The 26,840-nt window shown below is 37.4% G+C and overlaps 1 protein-coding gene across 5 annotated transcripts in view; it reads right to left on the bottom strand.

Annotated features, from left to right (window-relative positions):
• Positions 1 to 26,840, bottom strand: part of NETO1 (neuropilin and tolloid like 1) — a 125,207-nt gene that overhangs the window by 16,880 nt on the left and 81,487 nt on the right. For all 5 annotated transcript variants that reach the window (XR_004278128.1, XM_032310844.1, XM_032310841.1 and 2 more), the window contains exons 8-9: positions 8,839 to 8,952; positions 119 to 677 (exon numbers count right to left, since the gene is read on the bottom strand). Coding sequence is in view for 4 of the 5 variants with exons in the window: in XM_032310844.1 (XP_032166735.1) it covers positions 119 to 677; positions 8,839 to 8,952 (673 nt within the window). In the remaining variant the exon portion in view is untranslated. The remainder of the gene's footprint in view (positions 1 to 118; positions 678 to 8,838; positions 8,953 to 26,840) is intronic.

Raw genomic sequence — 26,840 nt, 5'->3', positions numbered from 1 at the left:
TATGGTTTAAATTGTTATAAAAAGAAACTGAAATAAGAAGATCAACTAGAACACAATATTCTGGAGGCATTTCAGTCCTCAGGTTCTAGGTGTCATCAAAAAATCTATTGATACTGACCGCTGGACGGCTTTGTCGTGGCGGGACAGCCTGTGACTCGTCGTTGGCACCTCCTCGATCTCGTCAATGTCACAGGCATCTGCAGCATCTTGCGAGTAGTTGTGTTTCATGACGAGAATGTTTCTTCTGCTCATGGGCGGGATGAGGGGTTTGATGGGCTGTGGGGGCATCTCTGTCAAGACAGAAGCATCTCTTGTGCTGAGGTTACTGCGGCTGCCTTTCGTACTGGACACTTGTGACCCACAGTGATGGTCGTGAACGCATTTGGAAGAGGATCTCCGCAGTTTATGGTAGTTTTCAAAGTCATCTGCCACATCTGCAAAGTCAGCTGTAGCTGCTGTCCCTCTTAGAGTACATAACTCATAATGAGGAGGTTCAAACACCTCCTGGAAAACTGTCTGGTCAAAGTCTGATTTCCTTTGGACATATTTTTTACGAGGCTGTTTGATCTGCACAATGACAGAAATGATAATAAGGATGATCACAATGCAGGAAGTCACGCCAATGACAGTCCCGCTGGTGTTGGTGAGCTGGTCCAATAGGCTGGTTTTCCTCTTCTCTACAGGTTGAGGAGAGTGAAAACAACAAACAAAACAAGAAACAATCCACCATGCATTAATATGGTAGTCAGAGCACATAAAAAGGTGTACACTGAGCCAGAATTTGTATAGGCTTAAAGTAACATGAACAAATCTTTAAAAATAAACAAGAAGCTTCCCTTTTCACAAGGGCCCTATCTTCTAAACTTAGAGATAGACCTCCCATTGCCCAGCATCCTTACTTTCAACATACGTTTGAAAAAGTTCTTACAAGGTCTTTAGCAAGACATTTGGAAATAAATTAGTAATGTTAAAAGCAGTAAATTATTTTTCTCTTCATAGGTATAAGAAAACATCCAAACTCGATGAGTGGGAACACGACTCTACCTATATTGTTTTGAATTTATTCCTGACTTAAATAACTGAACTCACAATGACACCAATATTCTAATACCAAAAGGTAATTAAATTTCTTGACAGACACTTCTGGAATGGTAGCATGACTCCATCTGTGGGCCTTTTCCCCAATGAAACAACCACAACTGGTAAAAATAATTAAAAACAAACAAAAATCTGTATCTATATTTATACTTATTATAAGTAAAGTATAATTTTATACATATATATAATTATATATATATAATATATATAATTATATATATATATAAATATATATAAAAATCTGTATCTATATTTATACTTACTATATCTTTACCTATATCTATCTATATATCATCTATCATCGTTTCTGGATATTGTCATAATGGAAACAGCAAATGGAAGTACATTTATTCAGGGAAATTTACTAAATTTCTTTAAGAACAGTGAGAATCTACCCTTTAAACCCATTCCCTACCCCCACCCCAATTTGCCATGATGGAAGCTTACTTAGGGAGGTTTCAGACAATAGCATAGGGCTTCCTCTCCCTAATGCTCCCCACCTAGAGCTACAGTACCTCCCCAAGTGGAGCAAACCACAAGCATCTCTCACCACCCCCCAAATCCATAGCGTGGGTACATACTATATTCTAGGCAAAAGATCCTTAGTTATCAAGGGTTCCATTCTTCCTCCCAGCCCCCATTGGTAGGATGGAAACCCTACACCAGGTGCAGAAGGCTGAGAATATGTGTCTCCCATCACCCTTGCCCAAGCTCACTCATTGAGTCGAACTGCCTGGAGAGGCAAGCTCAGAAGACAAGAGGTTACCACCCTCACCCCGTACCCTACTCATAAAGCAGAGGTGTTACTCCAAAAGAAGTTGGTCACTATCCCTGCCTCCTTTCAGCACCCAGAGCAGTAATGCAGACACTTTGCCAAAGAAGGGAGGCAGGCCACAAGAACAGAGAACACTATAGCTTTCCCCAAAGAAAGTTACATTTTTTGAAACAGTGTGGAAAAGTTCAAACCTAAGGATATCTCAAAACAACAGACATTTTCTGGGAAGCGATTTAAGAGGAGACTGTCAAGCTCCACAGTAGCAATGAGCCAGACACTAGAAAAGGTAGAAATTTAACATAAAATACCAGGAAAATAACAGGTAAAGAAAACCCTCCTAGTTTAGAACAAATCACAAAGCCTAGACTCAAAGACTAACCCTGAAAGACTCAAAGACTAACTAAAGGAACTGAATTTAATTGGAACAATTTACACTCCTGGGAACTGTCCAAAATGACCTAACAATCATTTGGCAATTAATAGAGAATAATAGCTGGGTGTGAGAAAACAAGACAGACAGATAAACAGGACAGGAAAAAGATGGTCAGAGAGTGTCTTACTAAACTATGGCCATCTGAGGTTATGGTATGCTTCCCCACAGCATGGTCTCCATGCAACACCATCAGTGACAGACATCACTGAAACAGGCCAGCCAACTCTACACTAACACACACACACACACACACACACACACACACACACACACACACAAAACAAAACAACAACAACAACAACAACAACAAAAAAAAAACCATAGCAGCAACAAGCCCTGGGGAGAGAGGAATTAGTATCCAGAATTGCTAAAATACATTATCTAACATGAAGTTTCCAATAAAATATCCCAAGGCATGTAAACAAATGGGATAATGCAATTCATACACAAGGGGAAAAAAGCCTAGGGGAGGGCCAGACATCAGACTTAACAGACAATGATTTGTTACAAATATGTTCAAGGAACTAAAGGAAACAATGGCTAAGGAAGTAAAGAAAAATAGGAGGATAAGGTCTTATCACATGCAGAATAGCAACAGAGAAACAAAAATTATAAAAAAGAAAAAAGTGAAATATCTAGAGTTGAATGGCACAGTTGCTGAAATAAAAACTTGATTTGAGTGACTCAGCAGTACATTTCAGCTGAAAGAGGAAACTAACAGCAAACTTGAGGAGAGATGAAGGAAAATTATGCAATCTGAAGAAGACTAAGATCAAAAGACGCAGAAAAATGAACAGAAATGAGACAAACCATCAACGGCACCAACCTAATGGATGAGAGTATAAGAAGGAGAGAAAGTAACAGAAAAACATTCAAATAAATAAATGAAAGGTGAAAACTTGCCAAATTTGGTGAGCAAATTCCATCCAAGAATTTCAACAAATTCTGAGTAAGATAAATGAACTGATACCCAGCTCTGACCTATAAGATAAAAAATGTTGCAAGAGAAAATCTTGAAAGCAGCAAGGAAAAAATAACTCCTCACATAGAAAGGAACCCCAATCAGATTAATAGCTGATTTATCATCAGAGATTTTGGAGGCCAGAAGACAGAGGCATGACACATTCAAAATGCTGCAGGCCAAAAAACCAAAACAAAAACCACTGATCAAAAATCTAATATCCAGCATACTAACTTTCAAAAATGGGGATAAAATACACATTTCCAGGTAAACAAAACTAAAGATAATTTAATGCTGAAAAAATGCCTTAAAAGAAATATTAAAAGAAATTAACTCCTCTATGTGAGGAGTTATTTTTTCCTTGCTGCTTAGGGTCTGAAAGTGACTTCAGACCCTAATTCAAACCCAAATTTAAAAATAGAGAGCAAATTAAAGAGGCAAATAAATATTGCCAATAAAGGCCATTATATGCATAATTACAAAGAACTATATAGTTGCATATATCTTTGGCATTCTTCCCTTAACTTCTTAAAAGAGTAATGTCATACATATAAAATTGTAATGTTGGGCCTATAACTTAGAGAAATAGTAAATATTTGGTATTAACAATACAAGTAATGTAGGTAGGAGCAAAACTGTCCTGGAATAAGAAGTGACATCAGATGGGAATGTGAATCTACAAAAACAAAAGAAAAGAATCATAAATAGTAAAGAAGAAGTGTTATGTAATGAACTGCATGAATATATTCTTGCTCTAAAATTATGTAACGTGGGACGCCTGGGTGGCTCAGTTGGTTAAGCAGCTGCCTTCGGCTCAGGTCATGATCCCAGCGTCCTGGGATCGAGTCCCACATCCGGCTCCTTGCTCAGCAGGGAGCCTGCTTCTCCCTCTGCCTCTGCCTGCCATTCTGTCTGCCTGTGCTCGCTCTCTCCCCCTCTCTCTCTCTGATAAATAAATAAAGTCTTAAAAAAAAAAATAAAATAAAATAAAATTATGTAACGTAATAATACAGCAATGTATTATTTGATTTGAAAATACATAAAAATAATATGGACAAAAGTAACAGGTAAATAGAAAGAGAACAGAGCTGTATTGAAATAATGTTCTTAAATTAGTATAAATCTGAAATACATTCTGAGAAGTTAGGCTTTGTGTTGTAAGACCTAAAATAATCACTAAGAAAATAACTCAAAAAAAAAATAATGAATACTGTTTTTCTGAAAATAAATAAATTGAAAAAATTTAAAAAAAGTCACTAAAGGAATTAAAATGTTACACTAGAATGTATTCACTTATAGCAAAAGAGACCAATAAAAGAAGAAAAGAGGAACAAAAATACGTGGGACATAGAGGGGAAAAGAAGTAAAGTAGCTGATGTAAATCCAAATATACATCAATAGCACCACTAAATATGAGTGGATTAAACAATCCAATCAAAAGGCAAATATTTTCAGACTGGATCAAAAAATAAGATCCAACTGTATACTGTCTACAGAAAACATACTCTATGTTCAAAGATACAGATGGACTGAAAACAAAAGGATGGAAAAAGATTGAGTATACAAACTGCATTTAGAAGAAAGCTGGAGGGGATGTGCTAATATTAGACAAAATAAAACAAAAAGTGATTGGTTTTTAATGATCAATAAGAGGGCCAAGCCATCAGAAAAATACAATAATTTTAAACATATATGGACATAACAACTAGCTCAAAAATACATAAAATGAAAATATACAGAAATGAAGAAAGCATAAAATTCAACCATAATAGTTGGAGAATTGAACAGGTACTTTCAAAAATAGATAAAATATAAAATATAATGTCATCTGCAAAGAGAGAGAGTTTGACTTCTTCATTGCCAACTTGAATACTTTTTATTTTTTTTTGTTGTCTGATTGCTGTTTCTAGGACTTCTCATACTATGTTGAACAAGAGTGATGAGAGTGGATATCCTTCTTGTGTTCCTGATCTCAAAGGGAAGGCTGTCAGTTTTTCCCCATTGAGGATGATATTTTCTGTGGGTTTTTTGATAAATAGATTCTATGAAGTTGAGGAATGTTCCCTCTATCCCTATACTTTGAAGGATTTTAATCAGGGAACAGATTCTCTATCTTGTCAAATGCTTTTTCTGCATTGATTGAGAGGACCATGTGGTTCTTCTCTCTTCTCTTACTGATTTGTTCTATCACATTGATTGATTTGCAAATGTTGAACCACCCTTGCATCCCATGGATGAATCCCACCTGGTCATGGTGGATAATCTTTTTAATGTACTGTTGGATCCAAAGATAAACTGAAAATGGATAAAAGACCTCAATGTGAGGCAGGAATCTATCAAAATCTTAGAGGAGAACAAGGCAGCAATCTCTTTGACATTGGTCACAACAACTTCTTTCAAGATATGTCTCCAAAGGCAAAGGAAACAAAAGCAAAAATGAACTTTTGAGACTTCATCAAGATCAAAAGCTTCTGCACAGCAAAGGAAACTGTCAACAAAACAAAGAGGCAACCCACGGAATGGGAGAAGATACTCGCAAATGGCACTACAGACAAAGGACTGATATTCAAGATCTATAAAGAACTCCTCAAACTCAACATACACAAAACAGATAATCACATCAAAAAATGGGCAGAGACATGAACAGATACTTCTCCAAGACACATGATAAAATGTCCATCATCCTTAGCCATCAGAGAAATTCAAATCAAAACCACATTGAGATACCAGCTTACACCAGTTAGAATGGCCCAAATCAACAAGAGAGTAAATAGTAAGTATAGGAGAGGATGTGGAGAAAGGGGAAACCTCTTGCACTGCTGGTGGGAATGCAAGTTAGTGCAGCCACTTTGGAAAACAGTGTGGAGATTCCCTAAGAAATTAAAAATAGAGATTCCCTATGACCCTGAAATTGCACTACTGGATATTTATTCCAAAGATCCAGATGTAGTGAAACAAGGGCCCAATGTTCATAACATCTGTGCCCCAATGTTCATAGCATCAATGGGCACAGCTGCCAAACTTTGGAAAGAGCCAAGATGCCCGTCAATGGATGAATGGATAAAGAAGATGTGGTCCATATATACTATGGAATATTATGTCTCCATCAGAAAGGATGAATATCCAACTTTTATATCAACATGGATGGGACTGGAAAAGGTTATGCTGAGTTAAATAAGTCAAGCAGAGAGAGTCAATTATATGGTTTCACTTACTTGTAGAGCATAAAGAATAACATGGAGGATATTAGGAGAAGGAAAGGAAAGGTAAACTGGGGGAAATTGGAGGTGGAGACGAAGCATGAGAGACTGTGGACTCTGAGAAACAAACTGAGGGTTCTGGAGGGGTGGAAAGTGGGAGGGTTGGGTGAGCCTGGTGGTGGGTATTAAGGAGGGTACATATTACATGGAACACTGGGTATGGTACATAAACAATGAATGTTGGAACACTGAAAAGAAATAAAATAAAATGAAATGGAAAAATAAATAAATACCGGGATCAGTCTATACCTAAACTGGACCCACTGACAGAGTCTTCAGTTACATACCAAATATATAATTGACATTTAACAATGCAGGGGTTAGGGACACAATCCATGTGTTTTTAAAAATCCATGTACAACTTTGACTCCCCCAAAAGCTAACTACTAACAGCCTTCTGTTGACTGGAAACCTTATGACAATGTAAACAGTTGATTAACACTTAATTTGGTGGTGGGTATTAAGGAGGGCACATATTGCATAGAGCACTGAGTGTCATGCATAAGCAATGATTTTGGAACACTAAAAAAAAAAATAAAACTTAAAATAAAACAAAGCAAAAATAAAGTTCAAATGTAAAAAAAATAGATAAAATATGGTAGAAAATGAAAACAGAAACAGAAAACTTGAACAGTGCTGTAAACCTACATCACTAGAGCAAGCCACCTAATAATGGCAACATGCATTCTTTTTCAAGGGCACATGGGACATTTTTTAGGATACACCCTATGTTAGTCTGTGGTACTAACTCCAGTAAACTACAGGTAGGGCTCGTTTCCTCACACGTCACCTTGTTGCACTTCACAGATACTGTTTTCAACAACTGAAGGTTTGTAGCAATCCTGCACCAAGGAAGTCTATCAACACCCTTTCCCCAATAACATTTGCTCACTTTGTTTTGCTGTGTCACATTTTGATAATTCTTGCAATATTGCAAACATTTTCATTATTACTATATTTATTACGGTGACCTGTGATCACAGATTTTGACTTGCTGAAAGGTTTTGTGATGGCTAGCAGTTTTCAGCAGTAAATACTTTTTAATTAAGCTGCATAATGCATTGCCTCTATACACATACTGCTATCAAATCCTTAATAGACTGTGGTGTAGTATAAACAAATTTTATATTTGCTAGGAAACCAAAAAATTCATTTGACTCGCTTTATTGCTACATTAGCTTTATTGTGGTGGTCTAGAATGGAACCTGCAATATCTCTGAGGGTAGCCTGTCACAAAGATCGAAATGGTAAAGGTGTGTTCCCTGCAAGAGAATGAAGTAGAAATCAAATTAGTGGTCTTGCCATCTGGAGAAGATAAACACGGAAGCTCAAAAAAACCTATCCATTCACATTCTGTTCACTTCTCTCTCATGTCAAATGGTCCTACATGTGTGGGAACAAATCCCATTGGGCAAATAAAGCTTATTACTACCAATCATTAATGACACTGATTTAAGATTCTACTACACAGATAACTTACTCTCCCATCATTTAGAAGTGGTTCCTTGAATAATCACCTACTTCCACCATCAAAATAATCAAGGCTGCATATGCCTTTCTCCTTGACCATGAACCATGCCTACTATGGTGATGTCTCTTGGCTTCCATCGACAGAAGACATTTTAGTAGACAATACTGGACTTGAAGCATGAAAGGGTTGATTGCCTGTTATTTCCCTTTACAAATCAGTTAATATTGAACCTGAATAAAAGAATATGCCTGGCATTTTTCAACTTAACTAAAACACTCAACATTCATAGCCAACCCATGGATTGTTATCTACATAAACAAACCTTTGTGTTCAAGCTAGAAAAGGGAGCAGGGATATTGGGAGCTATTTTCATTGGAAAGGAAGAAAAGCATTTTGGTAGCAAAACTGAAGTCAAGTTAAGTGGCTGGAAGTACCTGAAAGCACAAATGTTCCTTCAGTGCACCTTCCCCCTGGAGTACATGCACACAGTCCCGAGAAGACAGACTGGTGAGAGGTGCAGGCACAAAGGAAAGGCACCAGGTCTGACAGGAAAAACGCGCTGCACTAAAAGCTGCCTTTCCTCTCCAGGGCTCTGCAGGTGCTAACAAGGTGTCTTTAATGAGCATTCAAATGTTAAAGATTATCTACTATACATTAATGAATAAGGAAACTTCTGGCAAAAGCAAAGAAAGACGTTTGCACATGAATTACAAAATATACAGGAGGCTCCACAAAGCCCATATGCATATCAATTTTCAAGTTGCTCTGATACATTTCCACATCCTAATAAAGGCTTCCCACTCTACGGGCAGAGGACTTCTGCAGATTTTTGATCATTACCTTTACAGTGATTCTCGTCCCAAGGATACACACAGTTCTGGAGTCCATTGCAGACCAGTGTATTGTTAATACACATGTTACTGTGGCAGAAGAATGTATTGCCTTCACAGGGAGCTAAAGATAAGAGTAGGAAAGGAAAATGAAGAAAAAAGTTAGACCTGATACTCAGTAGTAAATCACTCATATTGCAAATCTAAAAACAAAAACAGTAGAATGATAATTTCCCATCAAATTGAGATAAATCACCTGACATTCTGTTCTCAGAAGTGCTGCCATTGTGGTAATTATTCCTTGTGTTGCTAACAGGGCTGGCACTTCTCTAGATGTGCGTAGTTTATAAAACTGGCACAGGGGCTTTCCATCATAAAAATGAAATACATTATCTCTATGGGTCTTTTTTTCTTTGACACGGTGCATTCATTTAACAAAAATAAAGTGTCTGCTACATGGATAATGCTATGCTTTACACTGAAATTCTGTCTGTACAAATGTAGTATTGTGTAAAAAGTCTTCATTCAATTAACATTGAAATAACTGCATAAAGCACAGACTTGCAAAATACTAATGAAGAAAGTATGTATCAAACATCCTTATACTATCACTGAAGCACATGAACAAAACAAAGAATACCACGGAAATTCAGAACAAGGAAAATTAATCCTGAACAACATAAGAAAAAATGTATTGTTCTCATCAACGTTTAACATATGCATGGTGATGAAATTAGCCTACTTTGCATGTATTTCACGCGTCCTAGTAACTCTAGGTACAGTGATCCACGATCTCAGGTTACAGTGTATACTTAGGGTGCTGGGAGGTAAAATAAGAACACAGGGAAGGTATCCGATACATAGATATGAGAAATAGTGAGGAGTTGAACACAGCAAAGTAGAACATTAGATATGACTTCAATATTAGGAAATACATTTATTTATCAAAGTAATAGGATGTTTACAATAATCAGTCGCTGGAATAACACTGAATTCAGGATGGTAGTTTACAGATCATGCTTTACAGCTAACTTTTGTTTTTACCTTCACAGTGGTCCCACCTATCTTAGAAAATGTGACTTTAGTGTTTCACTTTTTTCTCAATAATAGTTCTAAAGCCCTTTTAAGGATAGATTCTAGAAAAACATATTTGATATAAAACACATCATTTACAGTGGCTAATCGATGAGTAAAGATTTATTAATGATCAGTACTACTTAAATGCCAGTCATGTGGTAATGACTTTTTCACCTTCAAGACTATATATATCATGGGTATTTTGGAAAGTTAAATGTATTTGTTATACTAACCAAAAACGTCAGGCAAATAATTTGCATATTGCAACTTAGTGTATTTTAACACACCTAGAGAAATCCTAACAATAGTAATAACAAAAAACAAAACAAAACAAAAACACTCAAATCTTGAAAATAAAAAAGATACGGCAAAGATAGATCTAACTCAAGCAAAGTGATTCCTTCTGGATCTCCACAACCCTGCCTCCACACTCTTCCCTCGCCCTTCCCAGAAGGACAGTTCCTTCTTCCCTTGGCTTGGTTTGACTGTAGGTCCCTGGCTAATGATTTAAAAATGTGTGGTGGTCATTTTGAAAAACAAACAAATAAAAAACAAGCGTATTGTAGAGTAGAAAATATACAGTAGTCATTTTGTAAAGAAAGTATCATGCTAAACATGGGCTGGTGACTTGTTAAGCATCATATAAGCCTTTTATAATGTAAAATTTAATGATCTGATATATGATTGCAAAAATCTGCTCTTTAGTAAGGAATGAAATTTAAATTTCTGTATTCAGAAATGGCTTTTGCACAACTGATACGGTCTGTTAAGCAGATAATGAATGTTGTCAAAATGTGTACATAGAACAAGAAGTTTTCTGCAAATGGAGTAGCTGTAAAATACCTTGGTAAAAAATAAATAAATAAATAAATAGATAGATATGCCCTAATAGAGTGGGGTGGTTTTGGAAGTACAGTTATCTACCAAGTAAAAAAAAAAATACCTTTAAGAGGGCATAAATTTTATTGCCCTTCCAGAATAAGTTGGAAAAATTGCTACAATTACTATTGAGTAGAATGGGTTAGTTTTTAAAATTTTAAGTATGTAAATAAAAATGACATTGGATTCTGTAATTGAACGCAATACAAGAGAATATTGGTAAGAGCGCTGAAACTTAAATTATGAATTCTCCAAATGGGATTTTGTTTCTAGTTCTGCTGGTTTGTAAGTTGTGAATGTCTCTTATAAACCAATGTGCCAGTATCAGCTTGGTTAAATATTGGTGGTTTGACTGGTAACGTAACAGGTCATCAGGACTGTCAAGAAATCACATTCCTGACGCACTTCCTTACATCAAGTGATTAGGGAAATGTGCCAGTTAATCATCTTGTTCTTTCCAATTATTATTATTCTAGGTACCATTCCATCTTCTTCTTACTTTTGCCAGAATATATAGAATTGCAATGAAAATGACAAACACAAATAAAGAGCAAATCTTGCAGTGGGTAAGAAACAAATGTATAACAACTTATATTGGGTTCTGAGTGTTCTTGTACGTCTGACTATTTCTCTCACGTAAATGCACATAGGCAATGGTTCATTAAAGATCTTATTTCTACCTCCCGCTGATAAGACAAAGCAAGCTATATTCTTATTGTGCTTTCGAGGATGTCTGGACACATTCTACACACTGACATTACTTTCCATGACCCACCACACATTCCCGATATCTGTGGCTCAGAGGCCAAATATGTTCCTCCCCTCCCTCTGTCCTGCAATATCCATTCTCCACTCTGCTATCCAAATCGTATCAGCACTGTATTCTCTGTGCGGTTTTGAAATATTATTCCAAGCTACCAAGAAAATTATCTTTTTCTTAAATCCTATTATACTTAAAATTTTCAAAAGAGCTTAGCACGTAGCATAGGCTTATCATCTTTCCCCACATGTTCCTTGAGACTAAGGGCATGCCTCTTAAATATGTTCATTTTTAATCTCTCGTATGGTTTAATATTTCTAGGCTTATAGTAAATATTCAACAGATACTTTTAATTGATTACTGTTCCTGAGCAGAAGGTTAACTCTGGAGGTGCCTGGCTGGTTCAATTGGCTAAGCATTTGACTTTTGATTTGGGCTCAGGTCATGGTCTCAGGGTCTTGGGATCAAGCCCCGTGTCAGGCTCCACACTCTGCATGGAGACTGTTTGTTCTTCTCCCTCTGCTCTCCCCCTGCTCTCTCTCTCTCTATCAAATAAATAAATAAAATCAAAAAAAAAAAAGAAAAAGAAAGAAAGAAAAAACAGATTAACTCTGGCCAGGGTGCCCACCTGAGTGTCCCAGAAAGCAGAACACTCTAACAGGTGTTTATTAGTGGAGAGCTAGCCTTCAGGTATAATCCAATTTGTGATATTCTCAGAAACTACACTTCAGATTATTTCCTTGGCTCTTACTATGGCAGAGAAAGACACATTCTACCGGTTTGTGAAGGACTTGTTCTACTTAGAAATTCAGTATGCATTGTCATAAGCTCTTGCCTCGTAAAAACCAGCCACCTTATTTCCTAAAACCATCTGTAACAAACTGAAGGATGAGATTTACTCACAATAACATGGCCACCGAGGAAGCAATACTCAGTACAGACTACCTCACATGCATGGTTCCCAACATCAAGAATCTACTTATTTCCGGAAGGAGGTTTTCTGTTGCTATCAGGATAGCAAATGTAGGGGCGCCTGGGTGGCTTCGTGGGTTGAAGCCTTTGCCTTCAGCTCAGGTCACGATCCCAGAGTCCTGGGATCGAGTCCCACATCGGGCTTTCTGCTCAGCAGGGAGCCTGCTTCCCACCCCCTCTCTCTGCCTGCCTCTCTGCCTTCTTGTGATCTCTCTCTGTTAAATAAATAAATAAATAAAATATTAAAACAAATAATAACACATGTAGCTTCATATTGGCTTTTTAAAAACTATATAGAAAAAAATATTTTCATGGCTTTTGTTGTTGAACTTTTTTTTTTTTTTTAAAAGAGGGAGGGAGGGCAAGAGAGGGAAAGAGAGAGAGAGAATCGAGAGAATCTGAAGCACACTCCCCACTGAGTGCAGAGCCTGATGCAGGACTTGATCTCACAACCTTGAGATCTTGACCTGAGCCTAAATCAAGAAGCAGATGTTTAACTGGCTGAGCCAACCAGGTGCCCCATTTCTGAACTATTTTAAATTGTATTGAAAAATGAGCGCAGCTCTGCAACCTTGCTTCGTGGGAGGACTTACTGAACATCCCCATTTTATTATTTAGACACAATACTAGATATTTCTTTTTTAAGAGAAGGACAGAAACTGAATGTAGTGAACTACTCTAGTCAGTCAAAAGAACGTCGTGTGCACAACTGCAGCATTGCTCTTGATACAAATCCTGCAGGTAACATAGAAATTGTATATTCTAACCCCACTAAATGGGTCTTACCTCACTGTTCCCTCCTCCCTCCTGCACCAAAATATATCCTTCTGTGCAAAGTGTTATTACTACTATTTATTATTATTTGGCTATATAAGAGACTGCACATTAGAACAAAGCTTAGCCTGTGTTTCTCCAGACACTTCAATCCAGGACAGCAGAGTCCTGATGACTCTATTGTGGGCAGAGCTGGGTCTCAGCTTCGAGGAGTGGTAATCCCAAAGGATAGAATAGCTCCCTCCATGAACACTTACTAGTTACCTCATCTGTAAAATGGGAATAAGGATCGTAATTACCTAAGTGATTTCATAATGCCGAGAACTGTGAATGCAAGCGTTATGACCAGAAGCTATTCAAGGACGCAAGCATTGCACGGGGACTGTGGATCCAAACTGCTTGAGACTGAAACCCAGATTCACCCTTCCAGGTTGTGCAAACTTGAGCCAATGCTCCTTAAAATCCCCCAATTTCGGTTACACCTATAGAAGGGAGGCTAATCTTGACTACCACATACAGTTGTGAGGTGATCTGTCTTGAAAAACTGTAACCAATATAGGATAGACACATGGTAGCTGGTTTTGAATTATGATGATAATTACCCAAAATCAAATAAATACAACCTCTAATATTAAGGAGATACAGAATATGAAAGTAGAGCGATGTAATATTAAATAACGGTCATTCTAAAAGTAGTTACCCATCAGGTATAAAAAATACCTTTACGAGCACACGGTCATTCACAGACCTCTCACCAACACTGGAGGACCACGCAGACCTAAACGGATGATTTCATACATGACAGTGTGCAATAAACGGTGTCTAAAAAGATGAGTTATACACACATGTGTTTACTCTTTTGGCATAGCTGTTCTATAGAGAGTACAACACTGTAAAAGAAATAATTAAATGGTTTCAGCACATAGATGTATAAGCTATTATACCTCAGGGTGATATTTAAAATATCCAACGATCAACTCAAGGGAACCAACCCGTGGGAGCAGTGGGACGCTGACCGCTGGGCCTCACTGGGCACTCCCCCACAGCGGTGCACACGGGCTCTGGGCCAGCCCCGTTCACAGCCAGGAATGTATCGTGAAACATCCTTTTCTCAAAAATGTCTGGGGAATATTAATTTTAGAGTGTCCCTAGCATATCTTTCTCCAAGCTGTTACTTCCTACAACACCTATGGTTCATTTCACAAAAATCCAATCCCACATGCAAAGCGGACAACTCCCTCCTAGGAGTCACAAAATGGTTTCAAATTATTTCTAATATAACATGAAGGAACAATGACCGGTAATATCAATAATTAATCTTACAAGACTCACAGAAATTAATGTGTTTATCCCTTTTCTCTCTTGAAAGTAATTATACGAATTTAGCAATATATTTAATTGTGAAAACAAAGTCACTAGTACACCAGAAACTTGGAAGCTCCAACTCTTTGAATCTATGTTGTTGTAGTATTTTCATATAAAAAGGAAAAAAAAAAGGTAAATCTGTAACCAATCTCCATTTTTATAGTCAACTACACACCTTTCTAGATATGTTCAGAGCTTTCCTGAAACTGAGACTTGCTGAGTTATTTTAACATCTTGGGGAGTAATTTCTTTGCTCTACTCATGCCTAGTATTTTATACTTTATATACTGAAGTTCAATTCTAAAAAAGAAAGAGAAAATAGATTTTATGCATGTTAAATACAATGGGAAATGCCGATCTTACCACATGCTTAAACTACACTAAAGGAGGAAGGTTTAGATGTAGAAAATAGTTACGATACTTCTGATTCACAGGATAATAAGATGATCAAGATATGTGCATTTTCTCACACCAAATTGGAAAGACAGATTCAAGTCCCATCCCGGAAAGCCAAGACCAGCAAGTGTGTATAATAGATCTGGGTGTTTTGGCTCCAATCTGAGTGTTTTTTCTGGCTCCCTGAGTGTTTTTTTCTGAACTTTTTAGTGATCCCATAAATTGAGGTTGGAAAAAAGTGACAACAATGTTCTACAACTGTAATAACAAAGTTTTAGGAACAGAGAAATACAACATACAGATGCAGATTTTGAAAGCATCGATGAGTACTTTAAGTCCAATTTTAAAATTTCAATTTAAAACATCTCAAGTGAACATTTATCCAAATATCTCATGATAAGTTCTTCGGAAACATGAAATTTAATGCAACATTTTGCTCTAGCAAGGAAGAAATGTACTGTGGGTCAGTAAGACTGAGAAGCACGGTGCCCTTCCATTATCAGCTTTTGGTAAACCGTCCCTTGTTCACAGAAGTGGGTACCATGAAGCCCATCTAACTTTGTTTAATCCAGATGCTCCAATTTTATTAGTTTACCGCTTGATAGACAAACAAGAACAAAAACAAAAGCCAAAGCAAACTCTTCGGAAGTCTTACCACGGTGTTCAAAAATTATCGTGATAGAATTCTTATTTCTTGAGAGAATAGAGAACAGCATGGGAAATTACTAAGGTATAAAGCTGGATGAGACATTAGGAAACAGATTGTTTTAAATTATAAAGCCTCACATACAAATATGCACATGGGAAGATTTTACTGGAAATATTAAGCAAAAATGCAGACAATGACTATTTCTAGGATATTCACAAATTATATTTAGCTTTTATTGAGAAATGTTTCATATGAACATATACACATAAAAATATGTATACCGACACTTGTGTATCTGTACATAAACACACATTTATTTTTTGTAATTCAGAGACACATTTTAACTTTTCATGAAAATAGTATTTTTAAAAATCTTTTTTTATTTTTAAAATTTAAATATATTTTATTTAATATTCTATTAATAATATTTTAAATAATATAAATAATATTTTAAATATTATATTTATATTATTAATATTTATTTTAATAATAATAATTAAAATATTTTTATATTATTTTAAATATTTTTTAAAAATAATATCTTAAAAAATAATATTTTAAAAAATATATATTCTCTTTTATAATTTAACCAGTAAAATAATAGTTTTCACATAGCATTTATACCTTACGATATTTAAAGATAATTAGTGAACTTAGTTTTCACTGAATTCTTTGCTTTCCTTGGGGTGGTTTTGAAATGCTCGCTTGTTCCCATTCTCACCACAAGGTGGCAAGCATGCACCATATTTCCTGAAAGAGCACTTCACTCTACCCCAATGTGTAAATCCTACAGGAGTCTGAGACAAACAACACATACCTATATGTTGCTGATTTTTAAGAATAAAAACTTCCGTAGAAGACAACCAAAATATATTGGGCATATCTGAATTAGTTGAGGGAGGACAAGAGAGAGAAGGGCAGTCACAACACTCAACATAAAGGAATTTTTATTTAAAATGTTAATAAAGAGTCATAAAATGTATTTACTCTAATGTTAAAGTTCTAATCTTGAATGTTATATCATTTTTCAGTATTGTGTCATGTTTACAAATATTGTTCCACTTCTGTACTTAAAATTTTCAAATTTATAGTAAGTGTTTAATGCTAAAGTTACTAACGCTCCTTCTCACTATTGGGGTCATTTCTTCATAATGGCTTTCTTTTTATTTTTATTATTTTTTTCTCTTTTTCAGTTTTTTTTTTTTTAATTCCAGTATAGTTAATATACAGTAGAATTTGTTTCATTTGTACAATATAGTGATTCAGCAACTCTCTATAGGACTTGGCGGTCATCACGGTAAGTGATCTCAATCCCTTCACCTGTTTCTCCCATTACCCTTCTCACCTTCTTTCTGGCAACCACCCATTTCTTCTCTGTAGGTAGGAGTCTGTTTTCCAGTTCGTCTCTTTCTTTCTTTAGTCTTTTGTTTTGTCTCTTATATTCCGCAGATGAGTGAAATCACATGGTATGTGTCTTTCTCTGACTGACTTCCCTTAGCATAATACTCTCCAGATCCATCCATGTGGTCGCAAATGGCAAGATTTCATTCTTTTAATGGCTGAGTAACATTCCATTGTGTACACACCACATCTTCTTTATCCATTCATCTACTGAGGGACCCTTGGGCTTGTTCCACACTTTAACTACGTAAATAATGCTGCAGTAAACATAAGCGTTCACATCTCTTTTCAAATTAATGTTTTCACCCAGTTGCATTATTTTTAAATTCGGTAATTCACTAAATGCTACCCTTAGGGAATATTAAAAAGGAAATTAGAAACTGGCAGATTTCTTTCTGAATACGGATACTTCAAATACGTGTGTCTTATGGTTAATAAAACTATCATTAGTGGGTTCGTTAAAAGTCAAAGGATGTGATAATCCACCAAGAAATAGAAGTGATGATCCTTTTACTGATTCTACCGTATAAACGACAGCTCAGATGCTCCCTCCACACCTCCTGACCCGAGTCTTGTTCTCTCCATGCACAAACTCCAGATTCTCGCCTGCCTCAGGTGCTTCAACTTCTTTGACGTGAAGTTTGTCAAAAGCCCAACCGCTCTGTTCTGGCCTGTGTGGTTGCAGCCACACATGCACACACACTCTCACACACCCATATCACTGGGTCTTCTACTTCTCGTCATTATCCCTTGTGAGTTCTCCCATGTGAAGTTGGAGTGGAAATGGTCACAGAAATGTGCGGAGCTGCAGGAGAGTGAGGGCGTAGCTTGGAGAACACTTACATGTCCTTGCTTCCATTTTTTAATTCAACTTTTATCAGCCTTGAAGACACTGACTTATGAAAACTTTCTGACACTCAAGATGCTCTAGAGCCTATCAGCCTCCCTCCTTTGCCTGGGAGATGGAAATAAAGCTTAAATTTATCATAAATATGTAAATGGGATACATATCCGCATTATATATTTAAGTAATGAATTCATACTAAGGAATGAGCATAGTTGGAAATTCAATTACTTTTATTCAATAATTTTAATTGATTTAGATGACGGAGAGGATTTTCTCTCTGCCTCTCAGAACCCTGTAGTCAAGTCTCCAGGGTCACTATCCGAGGCCCCTTCTCTTCTCTATCCATGGTCTTCCCCTAGGGGATCCCAGCAGACTTAAAGTCTCTGACACTCTCTTTTCTCCTGGGCTCACCCTTCTGGCTCTGTCTCCCAGCTAGCTTTATACCAAACCATCGAACTCCTATATAACATCTCCACTTGGGATTCTAAGTACCATCTCAAATGGAAAATGTGTGGACAGGCTTGCAGAAACAGCTGCCAACTTAATCCTCTTTAACTACCCTTTCCCCAACCCATTCTTCCCCTCACACCTTCCTGACGTTAATAAGGAACAGGACTATCCCCCATCCTCTCGGCCCTTAACATTGAAGGTTGAGGTCATTCTTGGGCCCTTTCTCCCTCAATACCCACATCCAAAAAGCCTTTAGTTGTCTCTGCCCTATCTCTCTGTCTATCTATCTCTCTATCATCAATCCATCTACCAAGTTCTTGCCGTCGTCTCCACTGGTACAGGTGGCTCACGGGCACTTGTCACCAACTTCTCTCCTATAGCAGATGCATGGACACAGCCGCCAGAGGAAACTTGGTCATTTAAAACTATAAATCAGACCATGGTTCACCCCACTTTCAAACACTCTGAAACCTTACTTTAAAAGGTTAGATTAAATCCCAAACTTCTCAGGACCCCTTCTGCTCTTCCAAAATACTGACCCAGCTGCCTCTTGAACTCCAACATCACCCACCATAACCCTGGGACCCCCAGAGCCACACCCTTGCCCACCATGTTACCCAGTGTTGTTGTTTTCCCACAGTACTTATTAGGATTAGAGTTTATCTTCTTTACTTAATGTACCCGTACATCTTTTTCCTCCTCTTTTAAAAAGGTAAAGCAAGGGAGTTGTCTTATTCACTGCTTTATCACTTGGGCTTTGAATAACACGTGCATTTTGGAGATGCTTACTAAATACCGGTTGACTGACGGGCATCAGAGAAAAACTTTTCAATAATAAAATGGATATGGAGGGCAAACTTTCCATTAAATTCTGATGATCATTTTAATTTCTAAGGAAGAGGTAAACTTGGGGTGCCTGTGTGGCTTAGTGGGTTAAAACCTCTGCCTTTGCCTCAGGTCATGATCCCAGGGTCCTGGGATCGAGTTCCGCATCGGGCTCTCTGCTCAGCAGAGAGTCTGCTTCCCCCTATCTCTCTCTGCCTGCCTCTCTGCCTACTTGTGATCTCTGTCTGTCAAATAAATAAATAAAATCTTTTTTTCAAAAAAAGAAAGAGGTAAACTTTTCTTAATGAACTAAAGGGAAGAAAAATCTAAACCATCAGAGATAACAATTATGAGTAAGCATCTGAGTAAGAATTCAAAAACTTCAAAAACTGGATTCAAAAGTGTATAGCTTGCTGCTAAGTATCATTTTTAATCATGATATTCTAATTACAGAAAAATTATATATATATTATATATTATATATATAATATGTATATATGGCCATTAGAATTGTCCCCAAAACAAATGTTTTCTTTTTCCCTAAAATAAATGGAAAAACTCCCCCTGCCGCCATATTTTAAACTTAAAAGGTCCCTGAGGCTATGCAATTAGAGAAAATGACCTTTTTTTTTGAAAGATGATGACCAGATTTCAGGCCAGAAATAGATTTGTGCCTCTTCTCTTTGCCTCCTTTATCATCTTCAAATATTTTTTTTGAAAGATCAGTATCTGCCTCCAAAACTCTATGCTCCAATGTGACTTAGTTATCTGTCAAAATATCCAGTATTATTAAGATACATTTTAATCTCTTTTAAATACAAGAAAATCTATTCACAATTTCAGTCTAATCCCACTCACATTTATTAGATTTCCCCAATCTTTCTGCTAGAATCACATATTGCTATGTCTCCAAAAACACATTATATTAAGAAAAGAAAAGCATCTTCATGAGAAAAGTATATTCCACAGAGGCCATTTCTTTCTTCACATAGGACATGAACCACATCATGATCTTATCCATTCTGTTTGATTCCAAGAATGAGTATATATTTTTATACTATGTTACATCTGCCTTGGGTCGGCTACATGATGATTTATTCATCATCTGTAATCAGACAGGACTGCATGACCATAAGGAGGATATTACCGTTCTTTGGGGTCAGTACTCTGATGGTTATTGTACTTGGACATGTGTCTCAGGCTTCATTTTCATGACTATTGTAACCATGTCTGCAACAGTTGTAGAGACATGCTGTTCTGTTAAAGTTACTATATTTGGTTTCATTGTCAAACATGCCAAGTCCGAAAAATGGGAACTGAGGTAAATAAAGATTAGAGTGGAGAAAACATGGGCCATCATAACCTCGAGTTTGTGATTCTCCTAGTTCAAAGGCTAACAATTCAGAACAATAGTTTTCTGTCTGCATACAATGTTTATACAAAGTCTACTTTCCATGGTAGACATAAACTACACCAGCTGTAAAGTCAGAATCAAAGAAATCAATATATGTTATCCCCGAGGAGTCTACCAAAAATTAGAAGGAATTTACTGCCTTTATTCTTGTGCACAGGCTCCCCAGCAGACTGACAACTAAAGACAACGTTGACCTAAAAAGTTCAATGAAAATTTTGCAAAATTTTCTAAGTAATTCAACAAATACATATAGAAACCAACATGATTTGAATATTTTAGTCTAAAAAGTCACCCAAGGAAATTGATTTTAAAATATTAATTTTCCATTGACCTGTATATCTACATGCATACTATTTAAAAACATAATTGGAGTTAAATGACCAAGTCAATAATAAATGCCCACCAATAATTAACTTCAAATATTAAAATATCTCTGATAGTTGTTTTCTTTATGCTACAGTTGGACTCAACCACATGCTTTAAAAGGAAGGTTGGGTCCCTAGCAGACTATACAAGTTTATATTATAATTCCTTGCTCAAAGTCGTCATTAAATTTGCAAGTAAGAAACTACTGGCTATGAAAATTTCCATAATGTTATTATCCCATTAATTAACAGGATAGGCAACCACCATTTGCTCTGTTCTGAACACATATATTTAAAAACATATATTTAAACCTAGTAGCTTATTTCTGAGGGTAATCAGAACACAACTGTTGATGTAGGTGTGGCCAAACAACATCGCAACAGGGTCAGGGTCAGGAAGGTCAGAAATGGGAAAAGTGAACAAATGAGATCTCTGACATGGCAGGGCAGTGGTTTTCCACCAGGACACCCAGCAACTCCTGAGTCATGATTTGTGAAATGGAGCAAAAGCAACATTTTCTTTCTTTCTTTCTTTCTTTCTTTCTTTCTTTCTTTCTTTCTTTCTTTCTTTCTTTCTTTCTTTTTTTCTTTCTTTCTTCCTTCCTTCCTTCCTTCCTTCCTTCCTTCCTTCCTTCCTTTTCTTTTTCTTTCTTTCTTTCTTTTTTTAAAAAAAGATTTTATTTATTTATTTGACAGAGAGAGAGAGATCACAAGTAGGCAGAGAGACAGGCAGAGAGGGGGAAGCAGGATCCCTGCTGAGCAGAGAGCCCAATGTGGGACTTGATCCCAAGACCCTGAGATCATGACCTGAGCCAAAGGCAGAGGCTTAACCCAATGAGCCACCCAGGCGACCCAAAAGCAACATTTTCTAATTACATACAACGTCTCAAATATCAGCACAAACTCAAAGATTTACTCACGTCACCCAGCAGAGGAAGGACTACATGAGCACTAGTGTTCTAAGAACATTACAAAAATGGAGGCTTACCCATGAGCATCTGTCATGCCATACACAAGCCATCAGGTGAGAGGGTCTTAGAGGTAAAAATTTGAGAAGTTCTAGTGTAGACCATGGTAATTATCTAGTCTAAAAGAGCTGGTCATAAGACAGTGACCTGTCCTCATGTGTTGGCATTATTAAAACCCCCCAAAAAACCTCTTGATCGGATATCATTTCCTGACATTGTAGATGTGTCTTGATTTTCTCAATATAGAAAATAATGTATATATGGGGCACCTGGGTGACTCAGTTGGTTAAATGTACAACTCTTGATCTTAGCTCAGGTCTTGAACTTGGGGTCATGAGTTCAAACCCCGCATTGGGCTCCACATTGAGCATGGAACCTACCTAAAAATCTGTGTGTGTGTGTGTGTGATGTGGCATATATACTCTTCTCAGATTTAATACATCCCTTCAGAAAATCATTTATGTCAAATGTTTTATTTATTGCTTTAAAAAATACTTACAAAAACAAAAAATGTTCATTGTAGGAAAATCACAAAACATCAAGAATCAAAAAACCTCATCACCTAAAAATAATCACTATTACTACCTTAATTGCATTTCCTTCTACACACATGCATTGCATATATAGTAGATACTTTATATTAAACATTTATCACACATGTTGATAGAAATACACAAATCATAAGTATGAAAAGAGCATATGTATGTTCCAAGAACCACCTAACCATTAACTTAAGCAAGTTTCATTTTTTTAAATGATTCTAAATGTACTTAGATGTACTAATATATATACTCTTAGGTTAATTTTTTAGATCTACAGGAGAGATCTTAATTTTATTTCTTAATCTTTTTGTTTTTTATGATTTTTTAAAATATTTTACTTATTTATTTCGCGGGGGAGGTAACATGCAAGTAAGGGGAGCAGCAGAATGGCAAAAAGAGGAAGGAGAGGAAAGAATCTCAAGCAGACTCTGTCCTGAGCAGGGAGCCTACTGTGGGGCTCTATCCCAGGATCCTGAGGTCATGACCTGAGCTGCAACCAAGAGCCGGATGCTTAACCAACGGAGCCACCCAGTACACTTTTAAAAAATTTTTAAACCTGTAAAACTTCCCCTTTTGTACCATCAGACATCTATTCTCATTTTACTACACTATCTCCAAAACTGGGTATTTTATTATTGCTATTTTTGTAAAGCAATTTGATAGATGAAAATGATGTCTTTTTCCTATTGGAATTTACATCTCTTTGTTCACTAATATGGATAGGTGTGTGTTTCTTGTACCAACAAGTCATTTAGCTTCTCTGGATATGAAATTTTCACTTTATCTGCCCCATTTTCTTTTGGTATGCTTATATAACTTTCTCTAATCATCTTATGCAATCTTTATTCCTTATCAGTTCAGAATATTTACCCACTGCCTGCAGTTTCTGTTGTCAATTGCTCAATTCAGCTTTTCCTTTTTGAATTTTAATTATGTTTTTATAATAATATATATCTTAAAATTTGTATATTTGTCTATCTGATATGTTCCCTTGTCTGTAAAGTGTTTTAAGTCTGTTTTAGAAGACAGGCCCAAATCAGACATATGTGCAGAAATTTTCCCAGCCTATTTTGTGTATTACTGATCTTTCAATCTATGCCATCTGGTATGGATGCAGCTGTAGGAGAGATATAAGTAAATATTTCCTGCATCAATAAAGTAGTCTTAAACTTTTTAAAACACACCAAGCCATAACAGTGAGGCCTGGAGATCTCTATCAGTAAACACATCACTTTACATTTTGGTCTGTGTTATAACCGGTAACATGGCTGCCTGTAATAAATACCACTTTTTCTCCTTTCATGAAATACATGTAAATACAATGCTTTTCAGTCTTACCATTTACCCTAACCTTGTAAGTGTGTTTGGCCTTGCTTTTTCTGGAGAGGACATTATTGTTGTGAGTTTGATCATCATCAATATTTTCTGATGTATAATCTCAGAGTGCCACTGAACTTGGTGCATTTTACATTCATAATCAAATATCTATATACTTTTCCCCCTTTAGGATCTACCAAAGTTAGTTTACCGAGGTCCTATGACAAGTGTACTTGTATATTGCAAAACTGGGAAGGCACACTATCGAGGACAGAATGCAAATTGTGTACACAAGAGGCAGATAGGCACCAAGGTATGCTCCAGACAAGAAAGGATAATAAAACTGAACCATGAAATAATAACTGATCACTGTGGCAGAAGCATAAAGATTCTACTAATCTAAACCAAGGCTGGGAGAGAAGAAAAATCCCCTACAAGAAAAGAACCGGGCATTTAAAATACAGTGTCTCAGTGGATAACTTACTAAAGTAACCGAGGACGTATGTGGTCACAGTGTGGTGCAGAGTACCAGACAGAAATCCACATTTTCTGAAGTGAGTCACAGGCTGGAGTTCAGTTTGAGTGAGTGCGGTAGCAACCCATCTATTCATTTCTGCGCCTGGGTGCTCACATGTTTGCAGAAGTAACAAAAGAACAAACGAAAGCATACAAGCAAGTATCAAAATGAAAACCCTGATGACTAAGTTAATAACATAGTGGTGGTGGTTACTTAACTTTTAGGGTCAAGCTGATGTTGGAGTGATTATTTTTATGTATTTCCTACCATTCTACCTTGTCACATCTCAACTACCAAATTTCTAGAAATGGCAATAAACAGTTAATAAATAATAATATATTAGTTAATATATGTAAGTAACATATGTAGATGGACATCTAGATTATCTCTTGCACTCAAAAGTGTACATCATTACAATAGGAAGGTGTTTGGTTTTCTATTGATGACTAACAAATTACCACAACCTTACTGGCTTAAAACAACACCCACTTACATCTCACAGTTAAGTAAGTCAGAAGTCTGGGTTGAGTAGGTTCTCTTCTTAGGGTTTCACAAGGCAACATCAGGGAGGCAGCAGGATTGGGACTCAACTGCAACATGAGGGTCCTTTCAAGCTCATTCAAGTTGTTGTTAGAGCTCAGTCTCTGGGACTATAAGTACTGAGGCTCCTCCTTTTTTCCTGGCTCTCAACTGGGTGACATTCTCCGTTCCCAAAGCCCACCCACCCTACTCTGCCACCTCGCCTTCTCTATAACTGGTCAGCGTGCTTCTTTAAGGTAGCAGGAGTATTCATTACAGCTTAGAATTACTCTGACTTCTTCCATTCCTGACCTTTCCAACTTCTTTTAAAAGAGCTTAAAGACTATTGTCAATATTTTTTTGTTTAGAGTCCAACCCACCAGGATAGTCTCCCTTTTGATTAATTCAGAATCAACTTATGCAAAATCCTTTTTGTCACAAAATAGAACATGACATCCCATGATACAGATTCTTCCTGCACACAAGGGGAGGGTTATATACAAGGCCTGAATAGCAGGAGGTGGAAATACTGGGGTCATCACAAAATTCTGCCCATCACAGCCCACCCACTGACTCCCAGTGCTTCTCTTCCCTCATGGATGCAAAACAGATTCTCCCCTTTTGAAGGTTCCCACAAGTGACGTCACAATGCAGCACTCACTCAAAGGCCCACACCTCGTGTCCAAACCATCTAAATGTGGTGCAGAAGAGGCTGCTGGGTGCCATCCTTGAACTGCAGCCCCTGGGGTCCTTTTCCCCTCCACCCAGAGACCCAGGGAACCCAAGAGACAAGCCACCTACCTTAACACCCCAAACACAATGGTGGGAGAGGCACAGCGTAATGGACATAGAGATTCTGGCTGGAAACAGGGAGAATGGAGAGTAAATAGTAATAGTTTTGAAGTTCGGCAGGGTAAAGGCTGGATTGCACTGGACTATGTTTCCAGTCCTAGGAAAAGCCCTCTGATGGTTTGGGCTTCACCTTCCAGGCTCTTGGTGCTTCTTTTGGAGTCATTCTTCCTTTCTTTGAAAGGTGCCACATGTTGGCAGTTAAGCAGTTTTAGCTGGCAGCTTCCTGCCACAAGAATTTAGGGGTTCTAATGATATCTTCTCCTCGGTACTCTACTCCTTTCAGTCCAAACTGGAAGTGTTTCTGCTAGAGTGATTTCCTCAAGAACCCCAAGGACCTTGCTTGAAACTCACTGCGTTGTGTCCTCAAATACTCACCCAAACTCTTCCTGAGACGATCCTGCGTCTCTCCTTGTCTCCTGCTGACGTGACAGAGGGTCATGGCCTTTGTCCTCCTGGATGGCCTCTGGTTTGACTGAAAGATCCATGAGGCACACCTTTCATCTCTGGAAAGGGCCCTTCTGTTACTGACACTGTGCTTTTCTGATTCTGGTCGTTTAGCAAAGGCTCTACAGTCACGCATCCCACCTCAACTCTCTGCCGGCATTCAGCACTTATTCTGATTTTTAACACCTCTGCCACCCAGAGAAGCTGACATGTTTCAAAATCATTGGGTCCTAATTGCTTTTTGCTTAAGGGTTCTCCCCTCCATGTGTCCCCCTCCCCTCGCAAGCTTCTGCAAGCAACAAGAGAAACCAGGCTATTCCTTCAATGCCCTCCGCGGTAATTTGCTTTGCCGCATGGTCACTGTTAGTCACTCACCAGGTGGCCTGCTGCATGTCTGCAGGACACAGTTTCATTGAGCTTTCTTGCCACTGCCAAGCAAAGACTTCCCAGCCTCCAGTTTCTAACAACATACCCCTCCCACTTCTGTCCCTGGCAGCCCTCTGAGTCCAGATTTACTGTGTCCATCTAATTTCGGCTTTTTCTGTCATGCTCCTCAAAATTTAACCAACCCTTGACGCCTACCTAACCCAAGGCTGCTCCACATCTTGGGTATCTGTTATGGCAACAGCTCTCTTTCAGCACCAAATTCAGAGCTTCACTTCTGCCTTGTAACAAACCA

Source organism: Mustela erminea, chromosome 13 (genome assembly GCF_009829155.1).
Source record: "Mustela erminea isolate mMusErm1 chromosome 13, mMusErm1.Pri, whole genome shotgun sequence".
Classification (NCBI taxonomy): domain Eukaryota; kingdom Metazoa; phylum Chordata; class Mammalia; order Carnivora; family Mustelidae; genus Mustela; species Mustela erminea.
The sequence above is the reverse complement of the archived record's forward strand: the minus strand, read 5'-3'. Positions and strand labels throughout refer to the sequence as shown.